General features: G+C 40.4%; 3 protein-coding genes across 4 annotated transcripts in view; 1 reads left to right on the top strand and 2 right to left on the bottom strand.

The window, feature by feature from the left end:
- The window catches only part of WDR64 (WD repeat domain 64), a 259,862-nt gene that overhangs the window by 111,250 nt on the left and 129,383 nt on the right, over positions 1 to 19,229 (top strand). The gene's annotated exons all lie outside the window — the stretch shown is intronic.
- MAP1LC3C (microtubule associated protein 1 light chain 3 gamma) lies at positions 117 to 2,124 on the bottom strand. Its single transcript, XM_068182967.1, has 4 exons — positions 2,034 to 2,124; positions 1,892 to 1,947; positions 1,666 to 1,772; positions 117 to 661 (listed from the first exon to the last, which is right to left on the bottom strand). Exons 1-4 carry the CDS (start codon positions 2,089 to 2,091, stop codon positions 451 to 453), a joined length of 432 nt encoding a protein of 143 aa, XP_068039068.1. The 5' UTR covers positions 2,092 to 2,124; the 3' UTR covers positions 117 to 450.
- LOC137470998 (ligand-dependent nuclear receptor-interacting factor 1-like) lies at positions 13,955 to 19,219 on the bottom strand. 2 transcript variants are annotated; one of them, XM_068184932.1, is made up of 3 exons: positions 19,185 to 19,219; positions 15,552 to 16,834; positions 13,955 to 14,952 (listed from the first exon to the last, which is right to left on the bottom strand). In XM_068184932.1, the coding sequence occupies exons 2-3, from the start codon at positions 16,607 to 16,609 to the stop codon at positions 14,865 to 14,867; spliced, it is 1,146 nt and encodes a 381-aa protein (XP_068041033.1). In that variant the 5' UTR covers positions 16,610 to 16,834; positions 19,185 to 19,219; the 3' UTR covers positions 13,955 to 14,864. The 2 variants fall into 2 exon arrangements, with proteins under 2 accessions (XP_068041033.1, XP_068041032.1); XM_068184931.1 differs by lacking the exon at positions 19,185 to 19,219 and having other exon boundaries at positions 15,552 to 16,914.

Genomic DNA, 19,229 nt, shown 5'->3' with positions numbered 1-19,229 from the left:
TACCTGTGCAAGCAGTGTTTCAATTATAAGGCATTGATTCCCAGAATTATTATAAGATCTTCTCCTAGACAAATTTTTACAGTCTTTCCCCAGATTAAAAATAATATTCAACTCAATACTTAAAAGATTCTTTATTTTTCTCTTAGACTTAGGCTTTCAGGAAACCTTAAAAATCAGTTTCACAACAAAGACTGATATTGCAAAGCAGTGGAGGTGCAGATCACAAGAAAAAAACCTAACCCATAGTGTCTTCAAATATAAAAATATATATCCAAATTATTACCTAGGGAAAGTGTAACACCATTTCTGTCTTAAGCTGGTCCTGCCAGCTTTTGGGTCATAACTCCCACTACAGAGCTCAAGAGCTCACACTGGAAGGAGCATCTCCGAGGTTCATGTCACATGCATGATTCAGAGCAAACTGCTTTGCTGCAGCATATGAACCCAATCTTAGATTTTCTGAAAGCATTCTATAGTTTTCCCTTGGGCAGTGGGTAATAAGCATCCAAACATCTCCTGGGAAGCATAGGTCATATACACAAAGCCATCTTCATCTTTGTAGTCCCTGTACACTTCTGCCATTGTTAAGGACATACTGGCTAGGCTTTTGTTGTTCACCAGCAGGTAGAAAGCTTGTGTAGCTGTTAGAGCCATCCTGCTTCTAATTGAAAAAGAGAGGAGAAAAAGAGGATTAAACATTAGCAAGTTGAATATGGTTTCAACTTCAGTCTATGACATACATTAAGCAGAGCAGTTGCATGAAGTAGGTACAAGAAATGCTGTGTAAAGTTATTGTTAGTTATATTCCTCCATCAGCAGGGACTTAACTGGAAGCTCAAAGGCCTGTGCTCTGAGGAAAGGCTTACATGGCTACACCAAAGGTGCTACTGAGCATGGGCTTGGAGTTCCCAGGGAAAAGTGTGAATAACCAAAGAAGAAACCAAAAGCTTCCATAGTGCAGATTTTGTAAAGGAGTCCTGCTCCAGTCTGCTACATTTACTATAAAGTCTACCCTCAAAAAACAAGTCCTTTTCAGAGATATTACATGCAAGGATTACAATCTAAGTTGTCTAAGAGCCAAAAGCATCTTTTACAGAAGTTACGATCTAGAAAGATCTTTTTCTATACTTTAAAAAATGTGCTGAAAAACATAGCTTTCACATTTTGTCAGAAAATACCACTGAATATTTTGGGTGACTTCTTTGCTGTAATGTTTGTTTCACAAAGAACAATTTAGAACATTTCATTTTGCTCACATTCAAGCGCTGCTTTGAACTTGAGCAAATTCAGCTAGGTGCAGTAAGAGAGTAAGGCAGTGACAGTCATAGGTAGAACAAGATCACAGAGCCCCAGTATCCAGTCCATGAGGCAGGAAAAGAGCAGAACAAGAGTCTTACATAGTCTTTTTTCACTACAGTTAGGGAGAAGGGAGAGGACTATGAACCCAAAAAAGACCACATTTTTCCCACAAATGCACCTGTGAAAACATGTGTTGATTGTCTTCAAACATTTCCAAGAGAGGGAAGCTATCACATTACTAACACCTTTATCCTCCTACCCACCAAAGGAAGCAAGATGTCCCCAGCAGCACACTAGGAAATGCCTTCTCTGGGAACAGCAGCCAAGCCCAGGTGCAAATCCAAACAAGTAGTATGCACTACCCACCTGATGATGGTTATGAACTGTGCCATGGTCAGCTCCTCGGGAACCAGAAACTTGGTTTTGTCCAAGAGAGGAAGGTATTTCTCTTTATGGTATCTCTCAACAATTACCTGTTTTAATTAGAGTCACACTTAGCAAAACCTAAAATATCCATGTCCTTTTCCCTCCCCTGACACGCTTCTTTCCTTAAACAGCAGCAACAACCTCCGAAAACAAACCGGAGATTTACCGGGATTTTTGTCGGGAACTTGGCTCGGATCCCTGCTACTTCTTCCCGCCGGGTGGCTGCGGGGCAGAGGGGAGAAGAGAAGCGTTACGTGTGCGGCAGCCCCTCCGACCCGCGCACCCCTCCGCGCCCCCGGCGCCCCTACCGAGACTCTTCCTGAGCTTGAAGGGCCGATCCGGCTGCACCCCGGGCGCCGCCCGCATCCTCCCGCCTCGGGGCCGGGGCCGCTGCGCCCGCCGCGCCCGCGCCTCGCCCGGACCGCGGCTGCCCCTCCTCGCCCCGCCCGGCAGCGGCGCCGCAGCCAACGGGAGACGGGCAGCTGCCGAGCCCGCCTCTCCCGGCCGTCCCACAGCTCCCCGCTGCGCGCTGCCGTGGGGTGCGTTAGCCGCGCTGCGAGGTGTTCTGCCTGCGGGACGGTGCCGTGCTTTGTCAGAGGTCTTTGACTACCCTGCCCAGTGGTTCAGGGGTGCAGCTCAAGGCTGGAGTGGCCCCAGCTGTCTTCCCTTTCCACATGAGCAGCCTTCTTCATACCGACAAACCGCTTTCAAACGATATCTTTGGTTTTAAAAGAACGAGACAACCTACCCCACATACACAAAAAACTCCAAAAATCAAAACCAAAAAAAACCCACCCCCACCCAAAAAACAACCACCTGCCCCTGTCATTTTTTATCTCCTCAGGCTACCAGACTGCTTATTTTCTGAATGACTTGAGAGCTGAGTTTTACCTCTGCTTTTGTCTCTGAGGCACAGTTGTGATTTTAAGGAGACTTCAAGTCCATCTATTTGATAAATATAATTCGTTGCCTTTTGGATTGCTGGTTCACCTGAGTTTGCTTCAGCTGTCAAGATGGCTTTGCAGATGAACATGGCTCCGCAAGGGTTAAAGTTGACTCCAGTCTGGTGGTTGTGTTTATAAATCTCAGTGGGGGTCTGGAACTGATCCTTATTACTTGTTTGCTTTACTTATCCCTTTAAAATATAGGAATTTTTGTTTTATTTGATCTATCATTCTGATCATGATCTAGTTGATGTAGAACTTGGGGACATGGTTTAGTGATGGATTTGACAGTGCTAGTTAATGGATAGACTCAAGGATCTTACAGGTCTTTTCCAATTTAAATTCTATTATTTTACCAGGCTGAGGGCAACTGGAATTTGCAAATTTTTATGAGTTACAGTTTATATCAATGGCAAAGTCAATTACTGTCACCCAAGATCATTTTGAAAAGGAACATCTTTATTAAAGTGTGTGTGCACTATCTACACATGTGTCAGGTTTTTCAAACAGCCTCTCCAGAACAGAGTTTCCAGTGGCTGCAGTCCTTAAGGCTGCTGAGCTGTCCTTTTCTCTTGATCTGGAAGCGATGAGCATTAGCCACAGCACAAGCTCCCCCACGTGGCAGCACAAACTTTATTTTGCAGAGTAGACACTTGTGTTTGAGGGACTCATAATTATGCAAGAGCTCTGCACTTTGAGAAAGGCCTTGAGCCTACGCTGGAATGGTTTAGATACAGCTCATCTCTATGATTTGATCTTTCCATGAGGGCAGGTAAGCCCAGGGACTGGCTCAAGTAGCTGGGTCTAGCTTAAGGTCTTTTGAGTAGAGGTGAGGTGACAGACTGAGGAAGCCTGAGTGAATGAGGAGGTGTGCCACAGAATTGACATAGTGCCGTAACTCAGTATGGTGAGTTGTATCTAAGAAGATGAAGGAAAAGAGGAATAATTTGAAGGCTAAAGAAACAGCATGGACAGCACAGGAACAAAGCCTGTAGGAGACAGGAGGATGTGTGGAGACCACAAAGTATTTCTTTGGAACTGTGGTCAAGCATGGGGCTTTCCAAAGCTGTTCAGGAAGTGTGTCAGTTCTTTCACACCCTCGTTGTATCCAGTACACCCCAGAAGATTCAGTAGAAAGATCTGTGATCCACTTTGTGTAGAGAAGAGGGAACCTGCTACGCCAGTGCTCTGCTTCCTGTGTCACCTCTCACTGCAGGTGAAGTACAAAATTGTAGCTCCGCCCAGGTATCAGCAGCCTTATTCACAGGGAGAGGTGGTTTCTTTTCATGTTCATAAACTCCTATGGCAGCATCTGGAGAGGAAAGTGAATACCTGGTAAGAAGGTGAGCCAAAGAAGACAACTTCCCAGCAAGCCTGGTGATCAGTTATGGCTCTAATGTCTGTGAGAGCTAAGAGTGAGCAAAAACCCAGGCTTTAATTAGCATGTGCTAACTAATAATGTAAATGTGTCACATTTTCTGGAGGTAGAGAGAATGGGATGTCTACTGTGCCTGCATAGCACCTACACTTGCTTCTGCAGTGAAATACCAAGTTTCAGACCTAAATGTGGAATCTATTCCTTCTTACAGCCTTTCCTTTGGAAGTTTTTCTTACATGCACATAATTAATGAACAGATAGAGCAATTTTGTGTAGAGAATGGAATACTCAGAGGATCCTATTGATACAGAAATGTAAGGACAAAAGTTCCTACCTACCTGAATATCCAAAGCCAACACTTACAGGCATCCTGTAGGTCCCCAAACATTAAAGCACAAACTCAGAGTTCTGTATCTTATCTAGTCGTTTCATTGCCACATTCACAGCCTCTTCCAAAGCCCAAGGTCTACAGCTGTGTAATTGAGTTCTCATGTATCCACTGTCTCCATATTGAAGTGATCGGCTCTGCAAGTGCTCTCAGACACTCCAATGTGTCCCAGGGACTCAACAACTTAGCCAAAAGCAGCCATCTACTTTTTGCAAGTGCTGTGAGACTTGCACTGCTTTCATCTGGATCTGTGAGCTACTGTGGACTTAAAGGTCAAGTTATCTGTAGACTAACAATTTAAATATGAATGATGCGGTGCTAGAGGGATTGAGGTTTATTTATTTAAGCAACCTAACTGAATAGCAAGAGAAACTGCAGCATGATGTTCTTAGGCGAAAAATGGGACTTGGCAAAATGAGGGCTTATTTGTTGCTCTGCGAAAGCCTGTGAAGTTCTACAGTATTATGCATAGTTATCTTAAGTACATGTTTCCATGAGGATTATAAGTGAACCATGAGGCTGTAAGTGAAAATAGTCAGGAGGTTTTGAAGAGCCCTCAAGCAGTCAGGCTCAGCCAACCAATTTAATGGGTTTTAAAAGAGCCATCCTAAATATTTGCATGCTTCCTGAACACAGGTAGTTATAGATAGGGAGTCCTATGCTTACTTCTTCTCTTCTGCAACTCTGAATCTGTCTATATCTCCTCCTGTGACACAGAAGGAAGCCCACTCTTGTGGATAAGCCTGAAGTAATTGTGTGCCAGTAACTAAATTTCTGAATTCATAAGTCTTTATACCAAAAAAGCTAGCTGGAGTAGTATGTTTAAGGGGATGCTTAGTACTGTACTCTCATTTTGGTCCAAACTCACCCACTAATAAGACTCAGATTATAAACTTGTCTCAAAATGTTGAGATAAATTCAAAGGTCAGCAGTGGTATTTCTCAGTTGATTGGCTAGGGTTTATATGTACTTTTGGCTCTTTTTCTTTATCTCTTGATTTTTTAACTGTTATATTGAACCTAGATCATGCCTGATGATTTCTTGGTGTAGTGACAAGGATTAGAAATTATTTATGTTACTTTTAAACCAGAGATTACATGACTCTTTTATACCAGACCTTGAGATTTTGATCTTAAAATGTCTCTTCTGCAGAAGAAACTTCAGTTAGACTCAATTCTCTCTTATCTTTATCTGTATGCCTGGTGTTCAGCTCATTGTGATGGAATACCTCAGACTGGATACCTCTTCTCTCAGGTGGATACATAAGAGGCCTAATCCCTACTGGGAAATTGTTCTGTCCTTAATGAAAATCTGGACTCCTAAGGTACCCCCATTTAGGTACTCTGAAACTGTGGCTCTCAGGACTAGAGGTCCCTTTTAAATTATTTCAGCAGCAATGTCTAAGGCTTAGACAGGTCCAAATCCAAACTCTACAGAAAAAAAAAGTTGAAGTATAAAGAAAAGATTAGATTCCTTCTCTACAGTGTCAAGACTGTTACTTTGTTTCAGAAATCTGTTTTTAGGGAATTTTTTAAGTTGCTAGGAAAAATGCCAAGATGCATGTGTGTAAAAGAGTGGGATGTTGCTCAGCTATTTTCAAAGAGGGACCCCCCAGTTAACAATTCTTGGTGGCTCTACTGAGTCACCTACTCTACTTCTGTGATCTTAAACAAGTCCTGGGAGGCTAGCCAAGCCCCTGAGCCATATCACGTACTTGGCTGCATAACAAATGTATTGCAGAGCTCAGCTCGTACTCATGTGCTATGAATGAGGCTCTGGAGAAATGCAAACAATTTATTGGATATAAAAATGCTGACAAGTGCTATGGACTGATATGGGATTACTGCAAATTGTAGCCCAAGTGTGTACTTTAGCAGATACTCAAAATTGTTCACTTCAGGAGTCTAACTGGGGATGATGAGGTCCAGAGGCCTATTTTCTTAGGTGCTGTGTATGACCAGTGGACAGAGGGAGGGAGAAACTCTTGTGTTTGGAAAGCAGATGACTTTCACTACCTGTATGCTTTCAGGTTCCCTATCCTCTTTTGAACAGTGTCTTGAGAAGGTATGCAATGCCAGTTTCATAGTGCACCTGACAAGAGCTGAGGTCAGGAATAGATCTGCAATTGTTGCTGTTAGTGACTCTGGCCATACCGTGGTTACCAGCACCAGAAAATGGCCTTTGCCCTGACACCTAAATGTTTGTAAGGGAGACTCACAGAATAATAAGAATCCTGCATGGGAAATACTGCAGAAGAGGATTTTTTTTCATGGTTCAAATTAAAGATTAGGTAAAGCAGATCTGAGATCTGATGAAAGTCTTATCCTATAAAAAGACATAGATAAACAGGGTAGATGTGGTTGCTGGCAGTAAAAAGCTCCTGTTGGTAACTTCAGGCAGCCCATATGTAAGGACCAAATGACTGAGAGTATTGGTATCTGGGTCACTCAGTGCTAGGTTTCTGATATGGATCCTTCATATTGTCAGTACCTCATATCAGTTTGTCTGTGATGAAGACCTCTGGAGAAAATGCATGGGATAGTGTCACTTTAGTTTTTACTGTGCCCAAGTAGCATCCTTTTTAATAGAGAACAAGTGTAAATTTTCCTCTGGTTTTAAAGAGGACCTCTCAAACACCAGGTTGAACCACACTTAGAAAATAATGGTCCAGAGGGAGCCACTGGAGTTGCCCGCAAGTGGACCCTTCTGACAAATGGAAAACCTCTCCCTTCACATGCACACTTGGCTGTTTGCACCAGCATGATGGATGTTTTATGCTGCTACTTAAGTCTCTTGGGCTCAGCAGTAAGATGTGTTCCTGTCTAAAACTATGTCTGCTTTCAGGCTGGAGGTTTTCATTCAAACCAAACAACTCCAAGAAGGCTGTGATCAGACTGCAGAAGGACACCTTAAGCTTTTAGACAGCAAATCAAGAGTTGCCCCCGTTATTCTGTTTCAATATATCCTTAAATATTTAATCAGGTGCTTTTCTGAGTTTATGGTATTCTCTCCTTCAAACAGCTTTTCCATTTTCCATTAGTTCTTCATATACTGGCTTTCTTACATCTATCAGTGTGAACTGTGTCTTGCCACACTGAATTATGTTGAATACTATCCTGAAATATAAATACTGAAGTGTATTTCCATGTATCACTAAGAGCTTATTGGGAAATCAAGTTAGCTTCACAACGGCTGAGGCATTCATTTCCATCACTTTTTACTGTGGAAAGTCAAACCAAATTACTTGGGCTCACTCTTGTCCCCATCCCTTATGTAGCATTAACTCCATGCAACTGTTAAGTGCAAAATTGGAAAAGAAATGTTTTATTAACGTAAAACATTTTTGTGTTCTTGCCCTTAAAATTTCAGTATCCCCTATGACTTGAGTTAATTCTGTTCTTGTATTTTCTTTATTGCAAGATAAGAAGCTCTAATCACATCAGACATTGCAGATTTTTTGTGTGCATACTTGTATATATAAATACGTATTATATATAATTCTAAGAACATACTTGTACACACAGGTGTATATATAGATATAGATGTGTATATATATCTATATATATGTACGTGTGTTATTTCTGCTTTTCCATTGATGATATGAAGTCAGGTACACTCAGTGGATTAAAAAAGTTGCTATGGAAGTATATTATACTGAATGATTAAACAGCCCAGCTGTCTGTGGTCAAATGCAGCATCTCACCAAACACTTCTCCAAAATAAAAATTCTTCCATTGAATGATTTATAATTTAGGTCTGAGAAAAGGTTTCCTGGATAGCATTTTTTTCCCATGTGTAATGTGGTTTTAAATCTACTTTCTGATCCAACGTTCTGCAGTTGCCTCCGAAATGGGCTTGGTGACAGATGGTGGCAAACTGCTGAAAGATGAGTAGACATTTTGACTCTCTAACATACATCTCCAGAGTGGTGAGTTAGTGTCTAGCATGGTAATGTCAAAAAAGAAGTGGGGTTAGAGAATTGCTAATCAAGAATTACTTGCACTGGACTCACAGAAGAAAAGCTAGATAGCCAACTGCCCAGGCTGATTCCTCTTATTCCATGAAGATTTAAATCTCTTTTTTGGAGAGATTTTGTTCAAACAGAACATCTTTTGAAGTTTGTTTTTATCTGAACAGGAGCAGAATCCATGTCCTATGCACATTAAGTCCCGCTGGTGAGGATACCAATACATGAAACTGCCTTCCCTCTCTTGAGCCAACACAACCTCCAATGCAGTGCAGTTTGGTAACTGGTGAAGATAGTCTTACCATTAAACTCCATTGACCTGGCCATCTTGATATTTTTGTATGGCTCTGTTTTTTGTTTTTTTTTTTAGTTTCCCATAACTGCAAGCACAAGAAACTAACCTGGGCCAGTTCCAGCCCACTGTGAGCTGGCTAGAGCATTCTGGCACCAGGCAGTGAACTTTATAAAATGATACTTTTGTCTACCAGTGAAGAATTACCACAAGGAGTGTTTGCCTTATGTGAAATCTGAACTCTGAGACTCTGGATTAACTTCCTAGCTGTGTCACAGTCAACCTGGGTGCCTTTGGAGCCTCTTTCACTTCTGATATGATATTCAACCATATCTACAAAAAAGAGGTGCCAAATTTCTCATCTGTACTTAGTGCAGTGATTAGCACAGTACTACTTTGTCCTCATTTGGAATACGCTTAGTGTCTTGAAATCCAAAGAGAAAGAAGTGGATGTTATTAGCTACTATGCTTAGAATTGGGGATATCCTATGAATATTCTCTCTAGAAGAATGATCTTGAGATGTTAATTTCTCCAGTAAAAGATACAGTTGCATGTTATGACTTGTGCATGTACTTTTACATTATGGACTAGGTGATTTTTGTCTGATTGCTTTGAATAATGAATATTCAAGGAGACTGAAATCTGTTCAGACACCTAGTAATGATGCAAGAGCAAAATTCAACAAGGTAAAGGTTTACCATGTGTTATTTTTTGTTTTTCTGAGAACTGTGTAAATTGCACACACCAATAAAGTCTCCTGGTTGACCTACAGTCCCTTCAGTGCAGATGCCATGTTGGTGTCTCTCTCCCTCCTCTGCCTCTTCTTGCTGGTGGCGGCAGTGATCTTCATGCAGCATCACTGATATCTCAGTCCAGTTGCCTTCCAGTTTGTGGCTGTGGCAGTATCAGTGGCCACCTGTAGCCAGAACTGCCTTTCAACCACGCCTTCACTACCAACCTAAGCTGAGAAGACACTATGGAGCTAAATGGACCTTTGGTCTGACCCAAACTTTTTTGTCCTAGCAGTACTAAAATGTCTAAGGGAGCGTATGAGAACATGAAATTATATTTGTCCACCCTCTACTATTTGAAGTGCAATAATTTCCTGAGCCAGGGATAGTAGTTAATACCCTCAGATGTCTTTCTATGACTCTGTTCAATAGCATTTTTAATTATGCTGGTATAAACTTAAGTATTTGCAAAAGCCTGCTAGCAGTGATTCCTACAACGTGGCATGAGGAACCACCTCCGCTTGTTTATTCTAAACCTTACGGTTGATGGTAGTTTAATCCAATGATCTTTCATTCTGGTACTTAAGAAAAAGACAATCATCTTTTGTTCACACAGTCTGACATACTACTCAGCTTTGTAAATGTTCCTGCAGTGTGAAAACAAAACACTGATTTTATTCTCAGAAATAACAGTTGAAACCAAATATTTTTTACCCTCGATGATCAAATTAAGCAACAAGAAGTGACCTGCCTTTATGCAGCTTGCCCTGCTCTTTTGCAGCTTCCAGATAAGACTGTTGACTTAGGTACAAGTTGTTCCTATTCTCTAAATTTGAGCATCCAGGTTATAAGAGTTTTGCATACTGTTTGATTGGCCTTTCAGGGTTATTTAAAAAAAAAAAAAAGAAGATGGGAGGTTGCGGTTTCCACAATCAGCACTGAGTCAGGCACGTGAGAAGCAAGTCTGCAGAGAGAGAAGGTGGAGTTTTTCATAGAAGATGTTTTCTCATTTTAACCACACTGCGACAGACCGTAATGAAAAATCAAAAAACTTCAGTCAGCCTCTGGCTCTGTGCAAACCTACAGGGGACATTTGTGTTTGCCTGATAGGCAGAAAATAATTTAGAGTCTGGGAGCTTATTCCCTGGGGTCACTGAACTTCTGTAAAGATATGAAGAAAATGTGAGTGTGTTCCAGAATGATTTGGTCTTTAAGCATGTAGTGAGTAATACTTTTTCCTACCAGATAGCAGTAGAAAGTAGGGCTGTAGGAGGTCTTCCTACATGAAGCTCTTTAAGAGACACAGAACACTTGTTGAACAATACAGAATATCAGATGCAAGTTCAAACAATCCAGGATATATGTGCTGAAGCCCAAGTTCAGGTATGGTTTATTTAGGATAATTGCCCTGCAGGTTGGTTGTACCTTTCTGGAGTGCACTGAAAAAATCTAAAAGTACTGGAAGTATCATCTTGTACATAATTTCTGAGTACCTCTGTCAAGATTGCAAATATCTCAAATTTTCCCTGGCTTCATAGTCATAGACCTCAATTTCCTACCTATGAGTAATACTCTTACCCCAGAGCTGGACTGCTAATTAAACAAAAAAAATCCCTTATATCTCCAAAATAATATAGCTGAATAACCACCTGTTACAGAATGTGTTGAGAATGGTTTTAATTAGTGGGGGGAGGTATTACTTGTATTTTCTTCTTGCTAGTGTCAGCTGAGTGCTAAAGACCCTTCCTGTGCTGGGTGCAAAACGTACCCTGTACAAAAGGAACATCTTGCCATGGTTTCCACCCTGAGCAGTGGAGAAGTTTGTTGTGTTTGTAAGGGGCAAAAGAAACAGTAAGATGTCTTTGGGCACTGTCTCATATGGGACAGTAGTTTTGGAGTGCAGCCAACTGAAGTTCAGCCACTCTCAAAACATCACACTTGAAGAGAGACCAGAAAAAGATTCCTGACACCCAAGTATGTTGCGGGAGTTTCCGTAAATTGAAACTTCAATTCCCATTGTTATTGATGCTATCACAACTGCACAAATGGTTCTGTACCCACTGCCTTTCTCCTTTGTGTTGTGAAAATCAGTGCCTTACACAGCTTCCAGATGAAAACATTAGGTTTAAAGTTTCCTCGTGGAACAAATTTTATTTGATAGAGTCCATGTTTTAGAGTCTAAAGTTTCTTGCACTTGGTGAACTTTTGCTGAATGTCCAGAATCCTGATGTAACCCCACAGCTATCCCCTGGGAGGCTGGCCAAGGAGTCAGGGAGTCTGGGAAGCCCCAGCCTTCAGCGATGCTGATACCTGGTTTCACTGTTGGTAATAGAGGGAGCTTAGCTGAGCTGTTCCAGTGTCTGAGCAGCTTCCTGCTGACTGAAAACTGGGAAAGAGAAAAAGATTTCATCTAATTCAGACTGAAACCAATTTCTGAAAAAATGGAGTTTCCAGTTAGCAGGAAACCCCCTTTCCTGGCTGTCCTCTGTTCTAACTTGGATGACTTCATCCTCTTATCTAAACTCAGGACACTTGTGCTTCTTGACTTTGGAGTTTCTGTACACAAAGGAAATATATAAAGGTAGTGGACTATAATGATTGATCTAATGAGAAGCACAGAAGGGAATTACCTATATTTAAATTCCTAATGTGTTTCCTAACACTGTTTCTCCCTAAATAACTGGATAAATCAGACTAAGTTTTAACAGATGGTATTACATATAGTTCCAGAAACAAATAATCTGACTACTGTATTTGGAAGGGAATTTACTCTGTCAAAGTCTAGATAGGTTTTTAAATCAACAAATCTATAGATAATAATCTATAAAATATGTAGGCCAGGAGCAAAGGTTAGGTCTATCCCTCACATCACATGTAACACAGGCAATAGATTTTTCACCTGTTTTTTCTCACATTTATAGCAGCCATTCTTAGAGCAGGAGGCCCCTGCAAAGTGATATGGGGGGCTGTTGTGGGAGAGGACAGAGGCATTCCACACAGCAGGGGAGAAGGAACTGTAGAAGGTGGAAGGAGCTTGGCCCCTGGCCAAAAGGGGGAACTCAGAAGCTGCAATGGTTGTTAAGTTCAGCAACTTTATCATCATGTGATTGAAAGTGAAGGACTCTTCCCTCAGGATGCCTATTAGAGCTCCCAACAAAGGTACGTGCTCCTGTGTATTTCAGTAATGGGACTGAGCCGAACGATTCTGATGAAGCACGCCACCATCCACTAGAATTAATAATCATATGGAATACCAAAATCAGGTAAATAATTTAGGTATTGTTTCTGTGTTACATTGTAATTTCCAAATAATCATTTGTGCTGTTCACAATACTTTGTAATTCTTACTTCCCTATCTCTAAGTTCCACAATTTTTTGGGATCTGTCATTCTCTTGCCCTCTGGATGTAACCTACTTACCATTCTTCTCTTGCTCCATCAACCTCTTCATTCTTTGAATACTAACTATTGTTTATGTATTGAATAGTAGATGTATTATGAATTTAATTATATCCTCATCAATTATTCTGCCATTTCATTCCATGTTGGAATATGATGCTTTTTTTCCTGGATATTCCAGTTCCTTTGATAATTGCTATTATTATTCTTGTAAATAGTGTCCTGCATATAAAACAAAACATTTTATACAGGTGTTCCCTTTAGCCAGGGGCACTTGGATTTGAAAGGTCCTCCATCAAGACTCAACAGATATAGGTTAATCCCACTGTCACAACCTCTACATGAGCTCAATTTTCATGAAAGAAACCAGAGCAAGATAGAAATGAGGAGCAACAACTTAGAGAAAATGTAACATCTTTTTATTACTTGAATGACTCTACATGCAAAGTACACAGTCTGTGTGAAAAGACAGAATGTAATCAAATTAATGTAATCTGCAAAGGAAAAGACATGGCAGCAGAAAATATTGAAAAGCAGTCACAATAACAGTTCAGGTTAATGAGAACTACTAATAACACTGTGATTAGCAGTTCTCATTAGTAGTTCTCAGGTGTAACTGAAACTTCACAATAGCAAGTGGAAGCATTTGTATAAAACAGCAAAAAATGAAATATTTTGCTAGGTATTTGATCTTATTTGATTTCTGGAACACATGTTGAGAATTTATAACATGTATAAAGGGAGAAACACCATAAAAATTTGATTATCCTAAGGGTCTGCCTTGGCATATTTACTGGAAAGGAAATTTTAGGAGAAATGACAGCCAATACTGATTTTATTATTTTCATTTGAGTACTAGCACAAAGAGAAAAAGAAACCTTAATCCGGAGTTGTACCTGTGTTTTTTTAATATAGTCTTCTGAGAATTTTGCTCTACCTGACCTCGAAATATTTCACAAGAAGGTATGTAGTAGATTTTCATGAATGCTGAGGGTACACCAATGATGCTCCCATTTAGAGACAACAAAAACAGACCATTCTCAGAGATCTTGGAAAGGCTGGGTGATGATGGCTTAAAATGCAGTTGACAGAAAAGGAAGGTAAGTGCTGGATATGAGATAATAAGCAGATTGAGGAGAAATGCTGATTTATTACTGATCATTAATTTATCAGTAACAACTTGAAAAAAGGAATAATGAAATTATACAGGATTCTGGAAATTTATGTCCAGTCTACCTGCTAAAAAAATCTTAAGAGCTTTGTTGTAGAAAAATACAAAATGGACACAAGAGCTGAATATGAACTGAGTTTGAAAATGTCAGGGATTAGAGAAAGCAAACGCCTATTCCCAAAGGCTCTGATCATACCAGGCAAAACTGCCAAATAATACTTCTAAGCAAAGCCATAGGGCAACACTTTCTCAAAAGCAGGTCAATAACTATAAACACGTGGCTTGGGCCTCTGGCACCTTCACTTGAAATGAAGAGCAATGCTCAAACCAGAAAGAGCCCAGCACAGGTATGAAGCGCTTCCTGTTTCTGCCTACAAGACACACATTGGCACAGACAGACTGCAAACCATTGCTATCATTAAGAGGTCAGCAGGCACTTTTTCTACTTTCCATTGCAGCTGTATGAGTTCCAAAGAGAAAGCAGAGTCAGAAAAGACTTCAGCAGTATCTGGCATTTTATCTGCACTTTTTGGAGAAAGTCCTGGGCTGGGGGAGGAGGGGAAACACCAGATCCTGACATTTTAGAAGTAGCTGTAGTTAAGTTCTCCAACAGAAATTTTTTTATGTTATGGGGTTAAATGCTAAAAAAATTTGAAATTTATACTAATGCTGTGTAATACTTCAAGGTGAAGTATACTCCATATTTGTGTACAGAGAGGTATGTACATGTGACACTTCCCTCAGGTCTCTGTCATAATGATTATCTTTCTTCTTAAGTGCAGAACGTTTGGCAGTCAATTTCCTAAGCTCAGAGGCACTTAGCCTGTTAAGAACAACTCTTACACCTCTAACAAGACCAAATCTCTTTCTTATTTCCTTGTCTTTATCCCAGTGTGCTTTTTCATCATTTCTGTTTTCCAAGTCTTCTCTGGATGGGAATGCAGTCTTGCTGAGGAACTGAAATGGGAAAGAGTAGAACTTGACTATCAGGAAGTGAGTGTTGAGTTCCCACCCCAGTTTATTTTCACAGCTTTTTTTCTACAGTGTCACATACCTTGGGCATGTGGCTTTGCAAGAAGAATTTAATTCAGGAGGGATCTTGCAGACCAGCCCTTCTCTATTCTTCCATTGTTACTTCAAAAAATGATCATGATGGCACCCATCACCTGTTTTCAGAAACCCAACCTTCTCCCTTGGGAAATATCTTGTTATTATATTAGATTTTGCCCTACTGTTCTCTAAATAGCAATGGACCATGATGCTTTTGTTCTGTTCAAATACTAGAAAAATCTTGGCATAACTCAAGACATATTTTTTCTCAGCATTATGTAATTATATATTTTTAAAACAGTGGAGTCTTATAGGCCTGCAAGCCTTAATTTGATTTCCTCTACAGTGATCATATATGCTGGATTTCTGTTTAGCTTCCCCAGAAAAACTGAAAAAAACCAGGTCACTCATCATACACAGCCTGCTATCAATATTCTGAATACTGCACTTTGCATCCAGCTGTGTCTAACAGGAGAGCAATTTACTGTTCATATACAGATACTCACCTGATCATCATGGGTAACCACCTGCTGCCTTTTCCCAGCAAGAGGGGAACAGTTCTCAGGCTGAGGGATTGTAGACCTCTTGTGTGAAGAGAAATGTATTTCATTTGATGTTTTTCTTGGGTAGCACAGGTTGTAAGACATTTTATGTTGTGTTTCACAGCATCCTCTCTCAACAGCAGTGGATGTGAATCTTGGAATGTTAGTTTACGGACAGAGCAACATGTAATGAGCCAAAAACTCTTCATAAACAACATATGGTGGCCAGATATTTTCATTTCTGCTGCCAGATCTTCATGCCTCATTACATATAGAATGTAGACTTGATGATTATAGATCATTAAAGCATTTCCCTTAAAGAGAGGAATTTCCAGTTGCTCTCCAATAGGACTAATAGATGAAAGTGTTAACATATTTGTATAATCCTTATTCTTGATATTGGTGAGTGACACTAAAATTTCTGAAACAGCACTGTTAGATGACTTTACAATAAGAGGACAGAATCTTGATGTCTTTCCATCTGGCTCCTCTTGCGCAAGCTCTTTCACTGGGGTTATTTGGGAACATTTCTCATCTTCAGGACTAGAACAGTCTCTTGTTAAGTCTGGGCTGCTTGGTATTAAAGAGTTTGAAAAATTGCGCCAGAAGGATATGGAACTCTCTTGCATATTTATTACTGGCCATATGTAAATTACAGATTGTGTTTCTGTAGCTTGCCTTGCTTCAGAGACATTTCTCGCTGCAGCTACAAGGACTTGCTGTAGTTTAAATGGGAAAAAAGATAGTGGTATTGATGTGACTTTGGCTTGATGTGGTATCTCCAGATCAGGTTTTAAAATCTGTGCCTGAAGGTCTTCAGTAACTTTAAGAGGATCAGAGATTTCAGAAGCGTGTACTTCGTCTTCTTGGTTAGCATGACTTAGTGAGAAACCTCTTTGCAGAGAGTGCTTTGCAGCTAAGTTTTCATTACTTTGAGCCTTAAAATCACTTGAGAACTCTCCTCTGCCAGCAGAGGCCATGACACTATTTTCTAGCATGTTGACATCTTTGTCGGTGCTCATTTGCTGATCCTCTCCCAGCAGGGCAGATGTAGCCCTGGTATCCACCTCCTAATGAGCACTGTGGTTTGACTCAATAGGTTCTGTTTAGACAGATAAGCTTTTGTGAAGGGGCAGTTGTACACGTTGGAAAGGCTTCTGGAGGAAAGAGAATGCAAAAGGAGTTTCAGCAGGTCTCATCTATTTTCACCTCTTTCCTGAAGGGCTTCACTTGTGCAGCCTGACATGCTTACAATAAAAGTGGACAGAAATTACCAAGTGATTACATGTTTGTAAATGCACACGGAGATTTTTCTTCATTACCTCAAAGAAAATTAATAAACAGAAACATTTTTCATGTAAGTACTAACTACAGCTCATCTAGGCAGCAGAATTTTTCTGCAATAGCAATTTGCTGTCAGATACTTCCAATCTTAAGTTGGCAGCGAGTTTCTGCTTGCTTCTGTAGGAATATACCCAATACTGCAAGCTGCTGGTGGACAGGATATATTTTGTTTAGATGTAGCACTCCCTCATGTCAGAAGATACAATCTTCTTAGACACAACACCATTGAAATCAATACATATTTTTAATAAAAATGGTCTTAACCAAAGGCCTTTACAATTAGTTTTGTACTCTGCTTGCAGAATGCTTTGACTTCAGCAGTCAACCCCAGCCTACACTACTCTGCTGCAGCAGAATCAGACCCAGTAGCTTTGTCATGGCTTTTAATAAAGATGTATAAAAAAATTTTTAAAAAGTTCAGATGTCTATCTGATGCATATTACAATCTTCTAAGCACCAGTGAAACTGAAAAATGCTAAACAATAAAAACATAGTTGAATGTACAAGAGAAGGAAACATGAAACTTAAATTTGTATCCTTTGTTAATTTGAGATAAATTAATTTGAATTAACTGCTGCTTCTCCAGTGGTTATATTCTCCTAGGAATAACTTACTCATCACTACAGACTTGATTTTGTAGAAGGGAAACACATTATTTGAGTGTCAATCACACAACTCTAAGCTGTTTTTTAGCCTTCCTAAACATTAAAAACCAGTGAGTTTCACCTCCATAACTGAAGAGGTTCTACCACTTAACTGACAAAAAGAAATGTAATAAAGACAAGGTCAGCGAGCCTCTGTTTAGGATCATGAAAATTAAATTTTCTGAGTCCTTTTATCTAGCAAAAATGAATAAACTGAAAAATAAAATGACATTTCCTCCACATCTAAGCTGTATCCCCTGGATTTATGATGCATACATCAAGATGTAATCACCCAGTTCCAGGACTTTAACCAAGAATAGTTAGAAATAATTATATCAATTGTCAGCAAGTTATTTGAAAAATCACTTGTACATAGAGGAGTGAGGCCTTCTGTAGAAGCAGACCTTAAATCAACTTTTTTCTTTTGCTTTATCTGATGAGCGGCATTTTTTTTGTTCTGCTTTTTAACTTCTGATGTTAGGGTTTTTTAACTACATCCAGCGCTGCAGTGTGAAAAAGGTAGGGCCAATCTTCTGATCTAGAAAGTCTCTCTGCATCTTAAAAAATGGAAAATCTCAGAAACCTAGAGACACAGCAATTAAACTAAAATTTTAAAAGTTTATATTTTTGAGCTAGAGAAATCCTGGTTAATTGTGAAGCCAGCTGAAAAAGAGGGAAATATCACTGCAGAAGAGAAAGTCTCTGATTCTCAGAAGTCATAGCTCAACTGTGTAAGCTCTGAACTGACTGATGTTGTGCTAGAGCTCATCTAGTATAGTCTCCAGCTTTGATGATTACTGTACTGTACCTTAAAGTGCATATCTTAATGTACAGTAGTGACCTTGGTTGTGTCATTTTGTCAGACCTTGAGTTTAAGACATTAACCCTTGTGTCATGGGTCTCAAGGTTCCCAATAAAACTGAAAAATGAATTACTATATTTACATGCCTTAAAATGTCCTTATTTTACACACACAAAAAAAAAAAATCTAAACAAAATCTTTCTTCTTCCACCTTAAAACCTGCAGACTGCCAAGCAGAATTTTGCACTTAGGAGCAAACAGCACAGATTTCCCTATTACCTTGATTTCATGCCTGTAAGTATTTTCCATCTGAAGTGGTCTCACAATCTGATTTTTATGACTGTGGCTCACCACTGCCCTATCTTCACCAGAGATGAAGACAGCAAAGGGTCTTAAGAGTAAATGAGTAAAATTCCTATTTCACATTTCCTTATTTTTGGTAAAAGCGTGTCGTGCACTTGCAAGGGGTCCTTCTAGCCCAGTCCCTGCCTCTGACAGTGGCTGAAAGCAAAGGCCCAACACTAATCTGAGCAGAGGCCCTGCACATGGTGACAATTTCCTGGCTGTGCCCCAGGCTCTGTGAGCAGGAGGCACAGGGCCTTCCCGAACCAGCAAGGCTCTCTCCATGGGCTTCCTGCTGGCACCAGGCCCTGCTGTGGAGCACCCTCAGGTTTCCCATCAGCTCTGACCCCCACAGTGGTGCCCACGGGGCTATGTTTGGGCTCCCGGTTTGGGGTCGAGCCTGGGTCTCAGCAGTACAGCCAGTGTGGGCCGGAGGAATGGAACAAGGGGATGAGGTCTGGTTACCATTACAGCCAGAGTGCAGGCACCGGGCTGGAAGTGCAGCCTTCA

The sequence above is a fragment of the Anomalospiza imberbis genome, chromosome 3, assembly GCF_031753505.1.
Source record: "Anomalospiza imberbis isolate Cuckoo-Finch-1a 21T00152 chromosome 3, ASM3175350v1, whole genome shotgun sequence".
NCBI classification, from domain to species: Eukaryota; Metazoa; Chordata; class Aves; order Passeriformes; family Viduidae; genus Anomalospiza; species Anomalospiza imberbis.
The sequence above is the reverse complement of the archived record's forward strand: the minus strand, read 5'-3'. Positions and strand labels throughout refer to the sequence as shown.

Coding starts and splice junctions, on each gene's coding strand:
- LOC137470998 (XM_068184932.1), bottom strand. CDS start 16,609: ATGAGCACCGACAAAGATGTCAACATGCTAGAAAATAGTGTCATGGCC. Junction 14,953..15,551: donor TGGTTACCCATGATGATCAG/GTGAGTATCTGT, acceptor TTCCCATTTCAG/TTCCTCAGCAAGACTGCATT.
- MAP1LC3C (XM_068182967.1), bottom strand. CDS start 2,091: ATGCGGGCGGCGCCCGGGGTGCAGCCGGATCGGCCCTTCAAGCTCAGG. Junction 1,948..2,033: donor CAAGCTCAGGAAGAGTCTCG/GTAGGGGCGCCG, acceptor TCTGCCCCGCAG/CCACCCGGCGGGAAGAAGTA. Junction 662..1,665: donor CAGTTCATAACCATCATCAG/GTGGGTAGTGCA, acceptor TTTTTCAATTAG/AAGCAGGATGGCTCTAACAG.